Source organism: Tauraco erythrolophus, chromosome 2 (genome assembly GCF_009769465.1).
Source record: "Tauraco erythrolophus isolate bTauEry1 chromosome 2, bTauEry1.pri, whole genome shotgun sequence".
In the NCBI taxonomy this organism is placed as follows: domain Eukaryota; kingdom Metazoa; phylum Chordata; class Aves; order Musophagiformes; family Musophagidae; genus Tauraco; species Tauraco erythrolophus.
The window spans coordinates 6290492-6313290 of NC_141466.1; the positions used below are offsets into that span (position 1 = coordinate 6290492).

A 22799-nucleotide genomic window follows, 5' to 3' on the forward strand; every position below is an offset into this window, starting at 1 on the left:
ATCCCTGGAGGTGTTCAAGGCCAGGTTGGATGAGGCTTAGGGCAACCTGGTGTAGTGGAGGATTTCCCTGCCCATGGCAGGGGGGTTGGAACTAAATGATCTTTGAGGTCCCTTCCAACCCAAAACATTCTATGATTCTATGATTCTATGACACTTCTGCTTATAAAAGCCTGATCTCAGCAGGCTTTGGGTTAGGTCTACAGCAAAAAGCAAAAGATTTCCTCTTGGAAGCGTTTTTTTTTTTCAGTTTCATTCCCTTAAGAATTTGAGTTCTTTATGCAGTTGTTACATTTGTTAGTAACGAGCGATTTTATTTGTGCTACTTAGAAACTGAGACACATTAGCAAGCGTGTTCAGTATAAACCAAATCGTTGGTTCTATACACAGTTGAGAAAAACTGCGTAGTTCTGAAACCTGTGAAACGTCACAGCGCTGAAAGGCCGATGTCTGAAAATTAGTTTGACTTGCATCTTTCTTTTACTTAGGTTAAATTGCAGAAGTGTATCTTTCTTTTAATATCAGCAGACACCTTCACTTATGCTCATTTTAAGCACTGTCACAATGAGTAATTCTAAAATTAAACATGACAATAGATGGAATATGCCTGAGCTCAGCGCATTTAAAGAATCCTATATGCAGATCTGGCTATAGATATTCTCTAGTTTTGTTTTTCCTTCTCTTCAACGGTGGAAATAATATAATTTTAGATAATCCAGTTAAATTACCATTGATGACTGTTTACTGTTCTTTTGGACCAGTGTCCTCTTTTCTATATAATTCCATCAACTACTGTACCCTTATTTGACTTGCTACAGCCTGAGAGCAGAAAATTGTCTACAGACTATAAATGAACTTTCTAATATATAACAACTTCCCTGCTAAGCTCTTCTGTTTATTTAGGACCTGCATTAGCAAGTGACAGTTCTTTAAATTTTGCTGAACCTTTTTTTTTTTGGCTGCTATATGGCTGGTATGCAGATTTTGTTCTCTAGCTCCGTCCTGCACAGCACAAGGGAATCATGAGAAAACTGAGTAAAAATGGATTGGGTGATTCAGGCAGATATTGATCTAACGTCTCTCAATATAAAAAAAAAAAAAAAAAACACAAAACCAAAACCAAACAAACAAACAAAAAAAAATGAAGAAAAGACTCCAGCAGCAACTGTGCTTACAGTTGCAGTGCTGCATTTGTACCCCTTATCCAGGGATTTCTTGACAAGATAAATATTATCCCGTTTCCCAGGTAGCAAGATGGGGAGGCAAGGTTATTTTGTACCCGGAGTGGAAAGTCAGTGGTACCACCTGGAGTAGACAGATCCTCACCACCCTGACTTTCTGGCCTTTGCTCAAAGGAATGTGATTTAAAGGGCTGTTTTCTCACAAAGCCTGACTCTTTCTTTAGTGTTTCAGGATTGAGCTGTCCTTAGGAGAACTGAATAAAATTCCCCCTGCTAGAGGGAAGTTCTCCAGCGCTTGCTGGGAATCACTGTCAATGGCCTGGCCAGGGGATTGCAAAAGAGGGGTTTAAGCAGGGAGAGTTGCTCCTGCGAAGCATTCCCGGGGGTTTGCTTCATGGTAACGAAAGGGCAGATGAATTCTGCCCTATTGTATCCCGGGTAGTATTTGTAATAATTCAAGCATCACTTGACTTGCTTGTAAAGGTTAGCTTTGTTCAGTGGTTTGTTTTCCAACAGCTGTTCCCATGGAGAAGTCCCTCTTTCACTCACTGAGAATTCAGCCTGGGTTGGAGAAAGAAACCTTGAAAAGACTTGAAAAACAGGCCAGAAAAGGCATGGAGGTGGGGAGGCAGGATATGAGTAAGGAGAGGTCAGCCTCTTCTCAGAGTGCCCGGGGCTCGCTCGCACAAAGCAGCAACATTCAGTAGTCAGGGACAGCCGTGTTTGCTCACTAAAACAAATTCCGAGATGTCGATACTTCTCACTGGAGAATAAACCCTCGAGGGTGACGCTTTGCTTGCCAGCCTCCTGCCACTGACCCTTTTCCCTATGAAGGACGGGCTGTTTCACTGCTGGTGTCACGAGTGTGAGCTCCTGGTGCTTTTGTCTGTTCCCACTGACACGGAGCTGTGCCCTTTGTAGCTGGGGGTTTGAAGCACTGGTAAAGACACATTTCAGGATGAGGGAGGAAAGGAGCTGCAGATACTCTTTCCTGGGAGAACAAAACGTGTCAATGGTGTTTGGGGCAAGAAGAGCAAACACGAGTGGGGACAATGTTCCAGCATGACACCTCATATGGAGTAATGTTTCTACTGTGTAAATACCCTCCAACTAACTTACTGGATTTCAACTGTGAGCTTGTTGAGCGCAAACTGGGTTTTGATGGCGTGAGGCAGTCGGACAAGCAATGAGGACGCTTGGTGCTAATGCAGCCAGCACAAGACCCACGAAGCCACAGCACCTCTGAAAAGCTCTGCACTCAGGTGCTGCTTCCCAGGCATTGAGCTTGCCCAGTTTTTCCCATCATGTTCCAGAGTTGGAGGAGGTGCAATTTGGTTCATACTGTGCCGTGTATGTGCAACTGAGGTGTAAGGCACCAGGCTTCCAGCACCCAGAGGGCATTTCAAATCAGACCAAGTGTGTTTCAGCCACGAGAAGCACCCAAGCCCAGCTGTGATTACTCAGACTGTCTGTTACTACTGCTTAAAGCAACGTGGCAGGAAAGATTCTCACATTTTTTCTGCTTTATCTACCCAAACGCTGACTCTTTTAAAAGGTTATGTTAGCTTAAGACACCTATCACAAACCTTTCATGTCCATGTTCCTAAGGCTGTCTTTAATTACTGTAGTGGAAAAGTATATTTAGAAATATTAATAATCTGTCAGTTGGTAATTACTGGTTTTGCTGTTTCATGTGGAGGATGAAAGTACAGCAGGAGTGTCTGTTTTGTTTATTTGCTGCAGTTTATTTCTAGTCAGACTTCTTCATGTATTTGCAGAGTGTTGCACTGTTAATGGTGATGTTCACCCTGAACGTGGGCAAAAGTATTGTTCTGTAACTAAGGACATGAGGAGGCTCAGGAAAGCCCTAGTGAATTAGCTAAAGATGGATAGGATTCCATATTCCATTTTTACAAGGGTGTGTAGTGTTAGGACAAGGGGCAACGGATTTAAACTGAAAAAGGGCAGATTTAGGTTAGATATAAGAAAGAAATTCTTCCTTCTGAGGGTGGTGAGGTACTGGAACAGGTTGCCCAGAGAAGTTGTGGATGCCCCATCCCTGGAGGTGTTCAAGGCCAGGTTGGATGAGGCTTTGGGCAACCTGGTGTAGTGGAGGATGTCCCTGCCCATGGCAGGGGTTTGGAACTAGATGATCTTTGAGGTCCCTTCCAACCCTAACCATTCTATGATTCTATGACTGTGTTAGCCCTCCTTGCTGTCTTGATCCTAATTCAAAAGATGTGAAATTTATGAAAATGTGCTTTTGAATAACTGTCCGCATAGGGAAGTAATGTATTTTCGCACTTTATTTCACACTGATGCATTTTAAATGCACACCCTAAATTAGTTTCTCTGCTTTTCAATGTGTGAGGAAGCTCTGTAGCCACGGAATAACTTCCTCAGCTGCCCCATGGAAGCTCTGTAGCCAAGGAATAACTTCCTCACCTGTCCCATGGCTGCAGTCTTTCATGGTACTAAGCATGTGTCCTGACCCTTGTACATCCACCTGGAGACCTACGGTCTGCGGACTGAGTGGACCGTAGTGAGTTGCAGGGAGCACAGGGCAGTGTCCGCTCATCCAAGGAATCATAGACTCAGAATGGTTTGGATTGGAAGGGATCTCAAAGATCATCTAGTTCCAGCCCCTCTGCCACAGACAGGGAAACCCTCCACTACACCAGGTTGCCAAAAGCCTCATCCAAACTGGCCTTGAACACTTCCAGGGATGGGGCATCCACAACTTCTCTGGGCAACCTGTTCCAGTGCCTCACCACCCTCAGAGGGAAGAATTTCTTCCTTATATCTAATCTAAATCTGCCCTCTTTCAGTTTAAAGCCATTGTCCCTTGTCCTATCAAAGAATCTGACGCCCATCTCCCCTTCTACCCTCCACTTGGTTCCCTTACAGGTAATCTGATTAACTTGAGAATCTCTGGATCCCACTCGCTCCTCAGGTAGTTAGCGACAGCATGCATGCAGCAGACAAAACTCCATCATTTTGGGAGGGAGAGAGAAGGACTGGGAAGCCCCACGGAGTCTATCAGTCATTCACAAAATGTGTTTCATTCACAGTTTTGCTGTAACAGAGCATTAACCCAGCTGGTGGCCAGAGCTACTCTGGTCTTGGGAAATGACCTCCCCTACCTGGTTGTGCGGGTGCTGGGACAGTATCCAGAGCAGAGCAATGGAGGAGCGACGCACATCCTCGCTGCCAGATGCCAGGAGAGAGACCAGCTTGGGCAGGACGTCCTCAGCAACCATCTCGGCCTGGATGTCTGCTGGTTTGGGAAAATGACCGATGTCAGGAGCTTCAGAGCACCACAAGGAGGCATTTGGGCCCTGGCTCATAAACGTTCAACTGTGCCTCAGTGATGAAATTAGAGGGGACCTCCTCATCTCTGTGGGGTGGGACAACGCTGGATGTTTGGTTATAAAAATAAACCCTAATTTGTTCTGGCTCCTTTTGCCAAAGGATTTATAAAGGCTTGAGAGCAGAACGTAGCTTTGAGCACTCTTCAGTTTCTGAACCATGGCGAGAAGAAATGAGGGGAATTTTCTGAGTCCTTCATCGGCATAAGGCCTGGCAGGAAGGTGGCAGCTTCTGCTGCACAGGCAGAAAGACCTCCCCAAACACCACCCATCTCACAGTTATGGTTAGCCAAGGGAGAGATCACCCATCCTGGCTGAATCCTTATATCCCACTTGTCCCTGCAACCTCAGCGAGTGCTTTCGGGCACTAAAGCTTTACTTCCAGCTCCGCTATAATTGCGATGGCTTGACAAGGAAGCACCTCTACTTTTTCTAGATGAACAGCTCCACCCTGGACCCAAGGGCTCTAGTGTTGAGTGTGACAGTCCTCTGCTTTCATCTCCCAAGTATGCTGTAGAAACGGATCTTGGGCATTTAACAGGATACGATTTTCTTAAGAGGGTGACAAATGCTTGGGAGAAAATTATATTTAATGACAGACAGATTTATGCCTTGGGATAAGGCAGGTCCCCACTCAAGCAGCAATTTTGAGAGACATTCTGTCCTAGTCAGGTTTAATGCTTGGAAAACATGGAAGGGAGGAAAACTTAATACAATTGCAGAGGGTCTGTGCATAAGACCTCTGCTGTCTCTCTCACTTTGTCCAGATACTTCCCCTCACTACCTGGAAGCTCTGAGACTGGTTTAGTTAGTAAAGCTGCACCTCCCTCTTCCCTTAACATCCAGTTAAAATGTAGAAAAGAAGGTATCTCTTTGCTTTTAACGTGAAAGATTCCCAGCCCACTGTGCTCACCCTGAAAGGCAGAGAGAGAAGAAAAAGAAATAGTGTGATTTGTTTATCTCCAACACATTGCTTACCTCTGGTAGCCAAATTTCTTAGGCAAACACATGCCTGGCTTGAAACCTGCTTGCACCAGAGAGAAAAAAAAAAAAAAAAAGAAAGAAAAAGAAGGGGAAAAGAAGGGATTTCAGTAATGTGTGTTCTTGCCTGTTGTATGCAAAATAAACATGACAACACTAGCAAGTTATTACATTATCTTCAGAGACCATATTTTGGGACGTGATTTTTTTTCAAAGTTTTGATGAATTTTTTTCAACTTCCTCTAGTACCAGTCATCTTGGTTTTGATGAGGAAGAGCCAATGGGGTTCAGATGTTGATTTATTTTTAAGAATGTCAGATAAGTTATATGAAAATGAAGGGAGTGAATTTGTCTCATTTTCTTTGCCTTTTTTTCACCTCCCTCCCTACACAGAATTTAAGGTTCTACCCTTTAAATCCTGAACTGTGGCTTATTGAAGTTTCTTTGGTATGGCTCCCAACAAAGCAAAATTTTCAAGATGCCTTCTGTCACGGACACAATGATCAAAGATAGTTGAGAGCCCAGACAGAGCACTTCACATGCGTAATTCGAAGTTTAAAGAATACAGGCCATGTTAGTCTAAAGGAAGTGGCCCAGGCTGCGGAACAATTTTAATTATTTCCCTTCTCTTTCTCCATACATTGACCTTGTAGAACCTAGGCATCTTCTACTATATGTGTCTTTTCTCGTGGGAAAGATGCCGCATAGGCACCTGTACAGTACCTGAGTAGAACTGTGCAAGACTGAAACTGGAAGCCTAAGTTTGCAGCTCTACCCTGATGCTAAGCCTTTACACAAAGAGAAAGCTCCAGCTTTACCTTGTCCACAGAAGAGGATAGGAGAGAGAGGAGGGTCCGCAGCAGGAATCTGTTGCCAGGTCTTAGCATGGCTTCATGGTGCTGACTGTTGGCTGCCACGTTGCTTAAGGCAGCACAGCTGTAATACTGCAGAGAACCAAGAAAAAAGTAGAGAGAGAGGAGGTCACAGTGGTGACATGTTGAAAAGAATAAAAATAAATTGGAGAAATACTCATATTTGCACCTGATGAAAATAAAATGCTTTTTAATCTTAAGAGTGTTTTATTGCATAGATGTGATAACAGCCTGAGGGGTCTTACTCCGGGAAAAGCGATGCAATCTGCTGTAGCTGCAACAGCAGTCATGCTGTGGTACAGCATGTTGTGCAAACCCTTTAGGACCCTGGATGGTTGAGAATGTACTGTGCTGCTGCAATGACACTGCTGCTGGCACCTAAGTTAGGTCACCTGCAGCTGTATTGTGTGTTTACATTGATTTACTCAAGCTGGATGTAGTCATTGCTCTAGCATGCCAAGAGACCATTTTCAAAGGATTTAAACATTAACACTAGGGAGGATTATTGTATAAGAGTATGTATTACTAGGGAGGTATAATTAGAAGAAACAGGTTGAACTGCAGAGAAGGAAATTTTAAGATTAATCTCATAGAAAGCTGACACTGCTTAAATAATTTACAGAAAGCAATTCCAGAGGCTCCATCCCTTCAGACATTTAAAAGAAATCTGAAGAGATGACAAAACCAATGGAGGAAACAATCCTGTACTACTCAGAGGACTGAGAGAATGAACTAGCAGATTTTAAGGTTTACAACTCTGATTCATAGTTTTTCATCAGCATACTTTTGAACGAAGACTGGCTCTCTGTTAAGCGTGCAGAATCACAAAGAGGTGCCTGTGGTAGGCATAAAATAGGAAGATTTCCCAGACACATACAATGCGAATTAAAAAAAAAAAAATCTTTGCAAGTTATGCCTGCTTGGAACACTTAGTAAAATTGCTTAGAGTGGAAGCTCAAATTTAGGATGCAAAAAGAACGAAGGGGAAGAGGCCTATCTACAACTTGTCTGATGATGTGAAAGATAGAAGAAGGTAACCGCATAGAATCATAGAATCACAGAATGGTTCGGGTTGGAAGGGACCTCGAAGATCATCTAGTTCCAACCTCCCTGCCACAGACAGGGAAACCCTCCACTACACCAGGTTGCCCAAAGCCTCATCCAACCTGGCCTTGAACACTTCCAGGGATGGGGCATCTACAACTTCTCTGGGCAACCTGTTCCACTGCCTCACCACCCTCTGAGTGAAAATTTTTTTTCTTATATCCAATCTAAATGAACCCTCTTTCAGTTTAAATCCATTGCCCCTTGTCCTATCACTACACACCCTTGTAAAAAGTCCCTCTCCAGCTTTCCTGTAAGCCCCCTTTAGGTACTGGAAGGCTGCAATAAGATCACCCCGGAGCCTTCTCTTCTCCAGGCTGAACAGCCCCAACTCTCTCAGCCTGTCTCCATAGCAGAGGTGCTCCAGCCCTCGGATCATCTTCGTGGCCTCCTCTGGACCCGCTCCACCAGCTCCATGTCCTTCTTGTGTTGGGGACTCCAGAGCTGAACGCAGTATTCCAGGTGGGGTCTCACGAGAGCAGAGCAGAGGGGCAGAATCACCTCCCTTGACCTGCTGGCCACGCTGCTTTGGATGCAGCCCAGGACACGGTTGGCTTTCTGGGCTGCCAGTGCACATTGCTGGCTCATGTTGAGCTTCTCAACCACCAGCACTCCCAAGTCCTTTTCCTCCGCTGCATGCGTTAGCGTGTGCTGGCAGATGCACTTCTGTGTCATAAGCTTTCTCCTGTGTAGCTAGACAAACTGAGTATTTTGAACATACGTTATCTGACTGAGCTGAGTTCCACCAAGATGCTCTCACGTGTTTCCTTGCTTCTCTAGAGAAACCTTCCCTCCTCTCCACCTTTTCATTTCTACATGCTGTGGTTTGTGCTCTCCTTACAATCCACTATTACTGTTTAAAAATGTGATCTGTTTGAACCATACCTGCACTTCTGAGTCAGGAGATTCCAGCAGCGAGGCAAGAACTGGTAGGGCTCCTTCCTTGCATAGGACCTGTTGGATTTTCTCTGCCATTTCAAAAAAAAAAAAAAAAAAATTGCTGTTAGTGTGTCTTTACCCTTCCCTCCCTCTCATCTGGAGGCACCATTCAAAAGGGATACGAATAATCATTGGATTCTAGAGTGGTGATGTTGTCCAAATAGATGCCAATCAGTGTGACTGGAGAGTATACAAATCAGAGCTTGTACCATACAGCAGCATGCAGACATTTTAGCAAAATTAAGCCTTTGCTGGTTTTATGCTAAAGATTGTTACAAGAATCTGAATTTCTAGAGAAGCTGAAAAACCTCAGGTATGCTATTCACTATGATTTATGTGTTTAAAAAAAAAGAAATTCTTAAAAAAATTCTGAATACCAACAGAAGTGTAATAGCCAACTGTAGAACTTCTTCCCAATCGTTCCCTTCCACCAGATGGAGGTAACAGGCATTACTCATGACTGTATCATTTAGCTGTGTGGGATAATGGTATCGTCTAGATAGGTGAGATTTAATGCTGGTTTGTTTCAGAGTTAATGTACGGCAGTGCACGTATTGCAGAAGCTGTTGGCAGACATCCCAGGAGCCTTTAACGTCTGGCCCATAACAGTTACATTTTGCATCTTCCAACATCAAGTTAGGGATACAAGTCAAAAGTTCCTAGAGCTTGACCTTGTTGGATAAGCTTTTGAGATTGCTTCAAAGTACCACCGAACATGCTGCTAACTTTTCAGACTAAGTTCTTTCTTTAACAAATGATTTTTTTTTCTATTCTGTTGACTGATGATTTTCATGCTCGTACATCAGCCCCTTGGGGTTGAAAATCAAGCCTTTCTATTTCAGTACTAGGCACAAAAGGGTCTGTAGTAGCTAAAGAGACGCCAAACTTAAATCATCAGCTATGGTATCAACATGAACACCACATGTAAAGGAAATAAGTTGTTGCTCAGGTATACTTTTATTCTTGCTTTAACTCTTTCGAATTATTTTTCTATCGGTGAGGAATTTTCTTTCAGCAATTTTAGATAAACCATTAGTCAGAAAGTACCTGATTGCGTGAGGTTGAGAATAGCACCCACTGCGTTTTGTTGGACTCTAGGATCGTAGGAGCTGGCGAGAGACAGCAGGGGTGTAACTCCTCGAGCAGCGCCAATAGCCTCTCGGTTGGACTCTGGAGAAAAGAATCAAAGAAAGAAATAAGACGTTGCCATCTTCCTGTAAGCCAGAAGCAGGACAACTAGCAGGACTAGATTTCTTCAGTGTTTGCTTCTCTTATTCTTTGGTATATATCAAAATTTCTCTGTATGCTGAAAGGAACCTGTTAAAAATTCCAAGAGCTCAACAGGAAAGAAACTACCTCTTCTGGATTACCCAGATCACAGCTGGGTCAATGCTTTTTTTTGTGACTGGGATGATTAAAATAAAAGGACAGCAACTCCCCTTAAACAGGTTAGCAAGGTGTCATCCTTGCCTTGTACCCATGGCGTGTCTAATAAAGCTATTCACAATGTGCCAACCAAAAGCTACATAATGAACTGCGGGCAAGACTGAATTAATTTAGCAGAGTATATCGAGGGTCAATTTCTCTCTTTGAATGTGCATGTGTCATTTCTTTGACAGCTACAAACAATGCAGAGGTTTCCAAAGACAGAATTTGATTTAACCACTGGAACTCGAAAAGTTGCATCTTCTCTGAAGCGGTGATGCTTCCTTGTGTGACAGAGTATTAAGCTCCACAGTTGTATTCAACATCTTGGAGTATAAGGAGAATCCAAAAAAGATCTGCAGAGCCCCTTGAGACTCCTGGATGAAAAACTGGGGAAAAAATAACTATAATACTTAAATAATATCATAAAATCAACTATATACTATAAAATACTATATAACATATTTATATACTGTGTATATGCGCATACAACATATGATAAAGCTATACTATGCTATGAAATATAATACAATACAATTTAGAAAAAAAATGTATCTGCTTTTAGTTCTTTTGTCTTGGACTTACTGAAGGTAGACTCAGCTGTGCAGTATAGAAGAGAATTTAGAAGAGAATCCTTCCATTATGTTCTTCTCTACCATGAGGCCATCAGAACATTTGCAACAAATAACCCACTGCCACACTCAGACAGCTGTGGTCCTCTCCCCTTTACTGTCTTATTTATCATAGAATCACAGAATGGCATAGGCTGGAAGGGACCTCAGAGATCATCTAATCCAACCTCCCTGTCATGGGCAGGGACGCCTCTCAACTACATCAGGCTACTCAAGGCTCCGTCCAACCTGGCCTTGAACACCTCCAGGGAGGGGGCGTCCACAACTTCTCTGGGCAATCTATTCCAAAGTCTTACCACCCTCGTACTGAAGAATTTCTTCCTAAAATCTAATCTAAATCTGTTCTCCTTCAACTTAAACCCATTTCCCCTTGTCCTATCAGTGCACACTCTTGTAAAAAGTCCCTCCCCCCCCAGCCTTCCTGTAGGTTCCCTTCAGGTATTGGAAGGCAGCTATTAGGTCCCCCCGAAGTCTTCTCTTTTCAAGGCTGAACAATTCCAGCTCCCGCAACCTGTCCTCGTAGCAGAGGTGCTCCAGCCCCTGGATCATCTTTGTGGCCCTTCTCTGAACACACTCCAACAAATCTATGTCTCTCTTATGGTGGGGACACCAGAACTGGACACAGTATTCGAGGTGGGGGTCTCACAAGAGCAGAGTAAAGGGGGAGAATCACCTCTCTTGACCTGCTGACCACACTTCTCTTGATACATCCCAGGATGCGGTTGGCCTTCTGGGCCGCATGAGTGCACTGCTGGCTCATGTTGAGCTTCTCATCTATAAACACTCCCAAATCCTTCTCTTCAGGGCTACTCTCAACCCACTCTGTGCCCAGTTTGTATTTGTGCCTAGGATTGGCCCGACCCAGGTGCAGGACTTTGCATTTTGCCTTGTTGAAGCTCATGCAGTTTGCACTGGCCCATTTCTCAAGCCTATCAAGGTCCCTCTGGATGGCATCTCTTCCCTCAAGTGAGTCCATGGCACCACACAGCTTGGTGTCATTGGCACACTTACTGAGGGTGCACTCAATGCCATCATCCGTGTCGCTGACAAAGATGTTGAACAGCACTGGACCCAGAACAGACCCCTGAGGAACACCGCTTGACACTGGTCTCCATGTAGACATTGCACCATTTATAGCTATATGTTATCTGTATTTGTACTTTATAAGCATTCTAATGGCATAATTTTGAAAAAATAAAAAAAAAAAAAGGTGTTGGCAGTGGTGTTCTTTGAAGTTGAAGAGATTTAAACGGGAATTAGACCAATGAAGGATTCTCTTAATATCATAGTATTCTGCAGATTATTTTATAAAAGGAAAGAGCAAAGCCCAGAGTCTACTTTGTTTATATGAGCCAAACTGCCACTGAAGACCACAGGAGTTTCAGTTGAGTCTTGCTTCATTTACGTCCATTTCTACACAGTTTAAACAATGACCAGTCTCTGGAAGTTTGCCGAGAGAAACACGAAGCAGAAGAAAGCACGAAACGTGAAGGTATTTGGATGAGCTCAACTCTTCAGGTGCCAATAACTTAGAGAGCTAAGGGAAGAAATCCATTATTTCTACACCTGCAGCCTATGTGTCCTGGGGAACCGACACACATAGATAATCCAGCAGATCTGTTCAAGTATAGTTCATCCAGTATCAGTTTAGTATTCCAAGACAAGTCTCTTTCTGCCTTCATATGAGCATTTTACACTCAAGGCAAATACCTTTTATTCCGGAGAAAAACCAAACCAACCTCTAATTTTTGAGCAAAATAATTGTTCTGGAAAGAGTCATGTATTTAAATAGCTTTTCCATATGGGAAGCTATTATTCTGGTGACATTTTCTGGCCAATTTTGTAGACAAGCCTTTCTCCAATTGAATCTGCCTGTATATTGTTCTTTTGTTTCCCTCAGCAGAAGCAGAAATTCTTTTGTGCGGCTCCAACTGATGGAAACCAGTCTGGTGTGATGTAAACTCTAATTAGTTGAGTAATGGAGAGAGGTAAAAAGATCGAGAACTCAGATATTGCTGCTTCCTTCATTCTTTCACACAATACACTCCATGAATGTTTGTGAATGTGGAAGAGAACCTCACATTTGGGAATATGGATTTAAAACATTCAGACAAAACTTGGGCAAAATATGACAGAATATGAGCCATTGGGTGTTTCAAAGGTGTTTTTTTTTCCTTAGAGAAACATAACTGGCTTGATTTGGAAAGGCTTCACATCTATGACTGCTCAAATGCTTTTTCTGCTGGAGAGATCAGAGGTGGTGGTCAACCCTGGAAGCCCACAGTGGCAGGATGAGCTCTTACAGGCTGCTTTGGAGGGAGGTGGCACATGGAGACCCAAGCACCCCACTCCTGCCTGGGAAGGACTGGAGTGTCTGCTCTCCTCACAGGGGAGTGGAGACACCAGAACAGATACCCACACAATGGAAACCTCAGTGACCAAAATTAAAAAAACTTTTTTTTTTCTCTTTTCCCTTGAGTCATTCACTAGCTGACAAGTTCTCCTCTGCAGTCTGTTAGTGCCCATTATCGTGAGTTTGCTGGATTTATTTCTAAATACGGCATTTCCTGTTGTCCTTCTCTTCATTCTCATTCTAGTTTTGGTCAGATAATGTGGCTGAACACTATCAGTTTCATCAGCTTATGTCAGAATGGATGGAGATATCTCTCTAAGATGTGTAACTCTACTACCACCTCCACAAGAGATGTGGCAGGCTAGATTATGCTTCTCTCCTGGACCACCTGTTCTTCTAAGTAATGCAGTCCCTCCACTGATAACACTGCGATCACTGATGCCTCTTAGAAGGGAATTATATTCAGATGCTACTCTAAAGTGAGAAAATCAGTAACATTTACTCAAGCTGCGTTTGAAAAACTCACCTTGAAACCTGCATTTATAAATTCTTTCTTTCCACTCTCTGCTATTTGCGTGCTTGAAAATTCTCCTGTTGCTACAACTTTGAACGTGCTCTGCACTCAGTTCCTCCTCCTCCTTGAGCTTAATACAGGTGTTCAGGCCTCCCTAAACCCTTGCTGTGAACGTTTAGTTCTGTTCCTATGTACTCGGAGAAGAGTTCTTATCCCAGAACTGATTACTTTCACCCACAGATTGAAAAGCTGCAGATAACTGCAAATGCACGTGTCCTCTTGCTGTGTGGACAAATGCTACTGTTGACACAAACTGGCCTTCAAATCCTTTTCCTCTGGATGGGTTTGTTTGTCGTTTTTATTTTTAGCTACCTATTGCAGCACGTAAGTACCAGACAACCCAGCTTATGTATCACTGGCAGCCACACTGCTAACCAGCTTCACTCTGTACACAGTCTTGCATGCTTATTGCAGCAGAACTAAGACACATCACCATTCTTGGGTTTAGAATTTTAGCCACCTTAAAGCTATCTAAAGGATCTTCCTAATTTGATTGTGCTTCCATATTTATCTTTTTTAAATCACTCTGAAGCATAAATGGCTTACTTGAAGGACATGGTTGAACAGTATACTTTTCTCAAGTAGGCCCTTTAAGATATCAGTCTGCAAGCTAAAATTAAAATGAATTCTAGAGAATTGTCTCTTGCTTTAGTGTCATTGCTATGGTAGCTAAACATAGTCTGAAAAAGAAATAAATGGATCCAGTCCATCTAAACGCTAGCTAAACTGAGACAGAGATCCTCAAAACTGTTCTAAATGCCAGGCCTATGCAGTTGCAGGACTGCCTACCTCTGTTCAGCACATGCTGTCCTATCTAGTTGGAAAGCTCCTCCAGTGCTTAATTTGAAGTACTTGTGCTCAGGAGTACACGACGCTTAGGGAAGTGTGCAATGGCATTAGGTGACCACCCTCAACAGAGAATGAAGGTGGATTGGATCTGTAGTGGCTGAAGGTTCCCTATACTCTGGGTTAGAGACAGAGACATCTAGGAGGGCCAGAGTGCCTTCAGGACTAAGGAACACCCTTAGGAGCCCAGAGGAGTCACTTTCGCTGTGCGCTGCTTAAAACAGGTGAAAGGATCCCTCTGTAGATCTTCAGGTGCATAACTCCACTGACCATACACAAAGAAAGCCCTCCTAGTGCCAAGCACCTAAAATTTTAGTGATGCCATGCCTAATTTAGACATCTAAATGAGACAATTTGCATTCCACACAGAGTAATGTAATACACAGAGTTCTTCACCTGACCATAATAATATGCAAAACTTCAAAGTTTCAAAGGGAAAAATATTTTAAAACCTGCAGATAAAAAAAGATGGGATAAAATGCAAATCAGCGCTTTCATGTTGTTGCATCCTGTTTATCTACTCTCCCTTTGCCACATAAATACTTAAGTGAGGAAGTAACACTTTCGCCACGCTTCTCCCAGCCTTCTGGGAGATCTGATTGCAACTTCCCATCATACTGGAGAGGGAAGCTGCACCAGGGGAAGGGAAATACATATTATTCATGGCTTTTACACAGGACTTTACACAATTTGTATAGTAGAATCACACAATTTGCAAAAGGTAAAATAAGCCAGACTAACCTGACAAGCTCAACCACAGTTGCCAAAAGAAAAGTTATCTGCCTGGATGCCAGGAAAATATCTGTATCATGATATGAAATATGCATAGTAAAGCACGAGAAGATGGTGATAAATGCAAGTAGTGCATTACTTATGGTGGATAAGGAACTGACTAAAAGCAAGCTGGCAGCAAGTTTTGCTGAACGGGAATGACTACCTGGAAGGAGACTACAAGCAGAATTCCACAGGAACTGGTCTGTTGCTTTTGAACCGGAAAGTTAATAGAAAGAGGTGAGTGCAGCACTGTCAATGCCGTGGAGGACTGGAATATTTTACAAGTAACAAACAAGTTAGAAGACTGAAGCAACAGAAATGGAATGAAACCTTATAGCACAAAATGCATGGATACGCATTTGGAAACATTTGTTGCAGACAATTAATTGGTGTCTGCTGGAAATATCAGCAGAGGAGGAGAAAGACTAAGTGATTAAGTCAGCTGCAGGACAACATCACCATGATGCAATCACAAAAAAAAGCAAGTGTTATCATGAGACGTACCACAAAACATATTTCCCTGGATAACACAATAAAAGACACACGTGAGACCCCAGCTGAAATACTGCACATTTCTGCTGAGCTCTCTTTCAGAAGAGAGGAATTCAAAACGGAACTCCTGCAGCATTTATGTACATCTTGGTACTGTAACAATGGCTGAGGGCTGTGGTATAACAAAACAGCAGAGGCAATTGCCATATTCCATTTCTGGAACATATCATTTACGCCCAGAAGGATTACGAGGATGAATGGAGAGCCTCACTTACAAGAGGAGTCTTAAATGAGCTTGGCTTTTTCAGTCTAGGAAAATGAAGGAGCCCCATCAGCATAGACATCAGAAAGGGAGAACGACTGAAGCAAAAGCCGATGTAGGCACTAATTAAGATAGCTGGTCATAAATATATTTAGGTTGGAAATCAGAAGGAGGTTTGTAATCATAAGAGAATGAAGGTCAGAAACACTGAGAAAAAGATCTTAACTGGGATCTCAAGAGGTTGAATTTATGACATGGGAATACCAAAATTTGCTGCTGCATCTTGTGACTCTTATACCAATCACCAAGAGGTAGTTTCACCTTGAAACATGACATAAGAGTTGAATGACCTCACTGCAGAGGATAAAGCAAAAGAACGGCATGCTTACCTGAAACAGCCAAAGTCATGGTGCAGGCACAGGAATTACACTGGACAGTGGGATCCTCCGACTCAAGCAGATCCAGAATTGGCTCAAGTAAACCCATTTGGACAACTAATTCTTTGTCAACTATTCACAAATTCAAGAAAAAATGGACAAAAAGAAAAGTAAACAGTTAATGCCTTTGTGAAAACAATGTGTCTTCCTTTGACGACTTCAGAGGTCTGTGTTATGATTATGCAAAACAGCCTGAAAGGCACTCACAGTCCCTAGCTAGGTTGGCTTGATTCCTCTTCAGACTCATGAAAGAGTGTAAGAGATTCAGAAGGTCCCAAATATTTCTGCTGGCAATTCTGTTTTCAGATGTAAGGATCATTTTGGAAAGTGTAACTGCAGCTTTCCAGTAGGTTTACAACTTACTTAGCCCCTCCCCTCTTTTTCTTCTGAAGTCTACCCTTTAAATATTTTTTTTCACTTGTAAATAGTGACATGATATTATTTGCAGCAAGACCTTTAAAAAAAAAGAACAGAAAACAGTTGCCTTCATTGAAGACTGACCTTGTCTTCTGGTGTTATGGGATAGTGTGATGGAATACCTGTTGTGGCGTGTTCATGCCCTGTCTATCAACATAAACTTTATTGGGAAGTTTTCATCTGTTGCTCCCAAATCCTATCTCAGTTACATTGATCCTACTAGCTACAGAATAAAGTGAATTATATTAAACATTGTAATATATTTTTTTTTAAATCTGCAAGCAATTTAAGACCAAGGTCCAGTTAATAAATAACAAGAAAATAAGCACTGTATCATAGGCAGGGTTTATTTCTAAGAGCTGTATCTGTTGCTTGAAAGGGTAAGTGGTGGCCTCTTGATCCAAGAATGAGAATATTATAGCTGTTCCCACATCAGCCTGGGAATAATTTATCGGCCTTTGCATATAGATCCAAGATCTCTTGCTAGATGATATAATCTAGCTGGAGAGATCTGATACATCTTGGTGCTACCAGAATCTATGTGGCTTGTAGAAAGAGACTCACACCTATCCTATCAGGAACACAAAATATGGAGTCTGGATTTATGTAGACCTGGGAGTGTAGACGTACCCTCCTTGTGTCTGAGTCTGGCTGAAGAGACACTTTTTCACCTGAACAGAGATGTGTTGTTAATGACTTACTATTTCCTTCCAGCAAGAAGTTGACAAGGGACAAGGAAGACATTTGCTGCACCTGCAGGTCAGCAGACCTTAGTAAGGCATAGAAGGGTTCCAGATGCTCCACAGGCAGGGGGATGTTCACTGCAGGAATGAAAGGAAATATTCAGGAGTCTCATCGTTCACCACAGTCACATGTTTCTCTTGTTGGTCTTAAGCCTCAGGTGCTACCATACATAGCATACCTTCATTTAAATTCCATTGCTACTAGCAAAACAGGCAAGTTTCCTGAAAAGGTTTTGAATAATTGAGTACTTCAAGATCATTGTGGGAAGGGGTGCAATATGCCTCCCTACCAAACAAGTCATTCCACCTCATAGCAGGTCCTCGTGTTGTGGCTATCTGCACTCTTTATCCAGAAAAAAAAATAAAATACATGGGATAAAGCTATCAAGCCAAGTGCCCAAGTGCCAGAATATTCTCCTTGAAGTAAACTTAAAACAAACAAATAAATAAATCAATCACAGCCTGCTTGTCGCTGGTATTTCCACCTTTTTGTAGGACCCACACTCTTGCTGGAATCTTATTTAGCATATCTAGGCTGACTTCTTACCATTTACAAATTACATCAGGAGCCAAGTGCTCCCACAGAATAGTTTGGACAAAGAAGAATGTTTCCTTCTTAAATTTCCACTACAATCTGGCCTCTAGAGCTTTGTCTTCTTCCAAAAAATTACACAATATAAAACCTTAAACGATCACTATGTCCGTTTAATTCCACCATATTTTGACTGTGTTGCTCTCAGGAGACTCATTATACACTGAGTCTAACTACCTTGGGTTCTGCTGAGCTTCATGGAAGTACTATAATTACATAAATGACAGTCTTTTATAATCATAAGAGATATCTCCTCATAGCAGAACCCAAAAAGACTGCCCACACAGTGATGACAGCATTTCCATTTTCCTTAGCAAACAACACAGCATGAAAGAAAAAAACCCCACAACTTTGATTAATGGATCAAGGGGATTTTCAAAGTTGGAAAAAGTATTTTGCTTATACTTGTGTGAAAATTTTCTAATGCACTGAGATAACTTACTGTGCTGACTCATATGCAAGTAATAGAGGGCAGCAGACTGCTGTAAACTCGGGTTTTCTGAAAAGGCTAAGGTCCTCAAGGCTTCCACAGGGTCCTTTCCCGGCGGTGACATTTCAAAACCTAAAGATGTACAATGTGAGCACAGACTCAATTATACCTGAAAAGGGTCAGTTTACAACAAGAAATAAAAATTCACAGCCAACCAAACACATAGGATTTTTGTCCTGCAACAACTCCATAGAGCTTATCTATCCTTATTCGTGTATCCATAAGCAGAAGCAATAAACAAATCTTGATAACCTGTCTTTGGCAATGCTTCGTGTGAAGCTCACGAAGCTAGTGATAAAGCAAGATAAATTACAACCTTTAGACGCTTTTATGCTATCCAATACAAACGCAGGTGTTCCTGTTCTCCATAAAAAATCTTTTCCTAAATCACAGAAGATCTTTGTTAAAACATATCTACTGAACATGATATTCTTAGTTATGAGTTATAGAAAGACTATATATTTTAATTTACTACATTTTATGTTCACTGTGTTTCCTATCCCAGGTATCACAATACAGGATTTCAGGGAACAGCTACATGGATTGCAAATGGGCTTGCCTCAGGCTCAAATTTCTAGCACGAATCTACCTGGTTTTGAGTATGATAGTTCCCCTGTGAATAAACCAGATGTTCAGCAATAGCCATAAAGCAATAGCAGTCATGCATGGCTTCTGTAGGTTACTGTATAATGTATTTATAATGTCTGGAATAGAGCAGCAGAGAGGGAAAAAAAAAGGGCCACTGAACCAATGTTCAATGGTATAAACAGTTGAAAAGGCAATGTAGTATAAATTGGCTGTTGGAGCACACAATTATAAGATATTTTCAGACGAGATTAGAGCAGTGCAGTTCTGGGTCCAGTTCTGTTTAACATCTTTATCAATGACCTGGATGAGGGAATTGAATGTACCCTCAGTAAATTTGCGGATGACACCAAGCTGGGAGGCTGTGTCGATCTGCTCGAGGGTAGGGAGGCCCTTCAGAGGGATCTGAACAGACTGGATCGTTGCGCTGAGGCCAATGGCATGAGCTTTAATAAGGCCAAGTGCAGAGTCCTTCACTTGGGGTATAAAAACCCCAAGCATCGCTATAGGCTCGGGGAGGAGTGGCTGGGGAGCTGCCTGGCAGAGAAGGACCTGGGGGTGTTGGTTGACTACCGGCTTGATATGAGCCAGCAGTGTGCCCAGGTGGCCAAAAACGCCAATGGGATACTGGCGTGTATCAAGAATAGTGTGACCAGCAGGAATAGGGAAGTGATCCTGCCCCTGTACTCGGCACTGGTGAGGCCGCACCTGGAATACTGTGTCCAGTTTTGGGCCCCTCGCTTTAAGAGAGATATTGAGCTCCTGGAGCGAGTCCAGAGAAGGGCGACTAAACTGGTCAAGGGGCTGGAAAATAAAACTTATGAGGAGCGGCTGAGGGAGTTGGGGCTGTTTAGCCTGGAGAAGAGGAGGCTGAGGGGAGACCTGATTACGGCCTATAAATACTTGAGAAAAGATGGTGGGGAGGTAGGGGAAGGGCTCTTTACATTAGTGTTGGGTGATAGAACAAGAGGAAATGGGCATAAGCTTAGTCAGGGGAGATTCAGGTTGGATGTTAGGAAGTATTTCTTCTCTGAAAGGGTTGTCAGCCACTGGAATAGGCTGCCCAGGGAGGTGGTTGAGTCCCCATCCCTGGATGTGTTTAAGAATAGGGTGGATGATCTACTTGAGGATATGGTTTAATGGGGATTAGGGATGGTTGGACTCGATGATCTCTAAGGTCTTTTCCAACCTAGAAATCTATGAATCTATGAATCTATGAATTAAAGATTGGAATATCTCTGTGAGCATGATCTAGCTCCCATGGGATAAAGACATGCAAGGGATGTGAGGGGTGTGAGCTTTCATGCCTCAGTGTAACACTCAGCCAATATCTCAAGCCATGAGAAGCTACTGACATGTCCAGAATAAACAACTCCTGCCTTCAGGATTAGGTAAGTAGGCTTCACAGAAGGACTGCTTCATATAAAGATCAATTTTGTTTAACAACTAACAATAAACACAAAAGGAAGATTTAGCCAGTGTGTGCAGGGTTTTAGAGAAAAATCAATAATTTCTTCATGTGGTTTAATTCTGTTCCTTACACACCATCTGAATCTCCCACATATCTGTGTGGTTCTGTTCGGGAGAGTGATAAAGCAGAAGCCACTCAAAATCTTCACCTCCTTGTAATAGCGAGCATTTGCTGCCCTAGCTAGCAACTGAGTATGATGATCAACGATGAAGTTTCTCCTTGCACGCAAACTGTCCAAATGTTGGCTCCCTGCTTATTATAATTTGTCCAGAACTGAGGATGGGCTTGCTCCATAGAACCATAGAATGGTTTGGGTTGGAAGAGACCTCAAAGATCCTCTAGTTCCAATCCCCCTCTACTAGATCAAGTTGCCCAAAGCCTCATCCAACCTGGCCTTGAACACTTCCAGGGATGAGGCAGACACAACTTCTCTGGGCAACCTGTGCCAGTGCCTCACCACCCTCTGAGTGAAAAATTTCTTCCTTATATCTGATCTAAATCTCCCCTCTTTCAGTTTAAAGCCATTGCCCCTTGTCCTATCACTACACGCCCTTGTAAAAAGTCCCTCTCCAGCTTTCCTGTAGCCCCCTTTAAGTACTGGAAGGCTGCAATAAGATCACCCCGGAGCCTTCTCTTCTCCAGGCTGAACAGCCCCAACTCTCTCAGCCTGTCTTCATAGCAGAGGTGCTCCAGCCCTCGGATCATCTTCATGGCCCTCCTCTGGACTTGCTCCATCAGCTCCATGTCCTTCTTATGTTGGGGACCCCAGAGCTGAACGCAGGTGGAGTCTCATGAGAGTGGAGCAGAGGGGCAGAATCACCTCCCTCGACCTGCTGGCCACACTTCTTTGGATGCAGCCCAGGATACGGTTGGCTTTCTGGACTACCATCTCAGAATAAAATACAAAGCCGAGCACTAAAGTAAGAGGTATGTGTCTTGGTTCTCTTTGTGAGGCTTCCCTGCCTCCATCTGTCTTGGCAGCAGGATGTGGCCACTCAGACAATTAACCTTGGTTCTTCTTCCTGGGGGCTGTGTAACTTCTATCATGGACATTGGGATTTCCCTGAGAGCACACATTGCAATCTGTGCACTGCTGTCACAGAAGCTCTAGGCTCACTGCTGCTGTACCGCAGTTCCCAAGGATCCAAGACAGACCACCCTTTTGAAGGCTCATCTCAGAGAGGAAAGGTTTTCTAAAGAAAACACACACTTAGTCTTTTCAGGAAGCACTAGTGGGTGCTGCAAAAGGCCATTCTGGCCTCACCATCTTTTCCAAACCACCTCTTTGTTGCGCCTGATGAACTGAGCTGGGATACTGCCAAGACATTTTCTTACACAGTCAGGAGCATTTTAGCCTTCGGAAGAAAAAGTTCAACCCTGGAAGATCCACAACGTACATCAAGCTGAAAGGTCTGGTCCTATTCTGGACATGGACTTATTGAATTAAGCCAGTGCTTAATGTGCAACAATTAGTGAACCACATCAGCAGCACAGGACCCCCCACATTCATAGCTTAATGACACCAGCTAATACCAGCTGAGGCTAATTCATGCAGTTCCCAACAACCATCGTCAGAGCAATTATTTCAAAGTTTGTTCCACCACAGATCATTTCAAACAGCATTAACTGTTTCACACCAAGGAAAAATGCCTCTCCTGGCCCCCTCGCAAGATGGTTTTATGTCCTTAAAATGGCAAGTAAAGAAATAGCAGTTTGTGTTCCACACCCTTCATACAAATAAAAGTAGAAGACTACAGAATTTTGTGTAGTAGCTTTAGCCCAGGTTGCTAAACTTAGAGCAACATACTCCACTAGCTGTGAGACAAAGCAAAACAAAAAAAAACAATGGCCCCCGCCTAAGCTCGAGACAAGGAATGATTTTAGGTTCAACGACTGACAAAATACATTCATCCAAGAAGATATTCTGTGATTGCAGGAGTGAAATTTAAAAAAAAGTTTTCCTATTGATATTTTTGTATCCTAGGACAGCATAGAGAGGACATCACAAGTAGACAGGGGAATTAGTGAGGTAGCCTGTAAAGCAGAGGAGATACATGAAGAGTTATGGATCCACTTTGATTCATGCACAATCCCATGATTGTGTCTAAAACGTTTGCACAACAGCACTTAGGCAGACCAGTTGCTTGGAATCTGAGGAAGTCCTGGGAGCCCAAAGGCGCCTGTCCCAGGGTGACTTTGACCTTCCCCATGTATAGCACAGACACCCCCACAGCAAGTCCAGGTGTTCTGCAGCTAGCAACATG

General features: G+C 43.0%; 1 protein-coding gene across 1 annotated transcript in view; it reads right to left on the minus strand.

Annotated features, from left to right (window-relative positions):
• Positions 1-22799, minus strand: part of LOC104373336 (uncharacterized) — a 30190-nt gene that overhangs the window by 6983 nt on the left and 408 nt on the right. Inside the window, exons 2-9 of the mRNA XM_086632050.1 lie at positions 18432-18551; positions 17356-17475; positions 16190-16309; positions 9490-9612; positions 8389-8471; positions 6346-6471; positions 5525-5570; positions 4322-4455 (exon numbers count right to left, since the gene is read on the minus strand). Coding sequence (XP_086488176.1) covers positions 4322-4455; positions 5525-5570; positions 6346-6471; positions 8389-8471; positions 9490-9612; positions 16190-16309; positions 17356-17475; positions 18432-18551 — 872 coding nt within the window. The remainder of the gene's footprint in view (positions 1-4321; positions 4456-5524; positions 5571-6345; positions 6472-8388; positions 8472-9489; positions 9613-16189; positions 16310-17355; positions 17476-18431; positions 18552-22799) is intronic.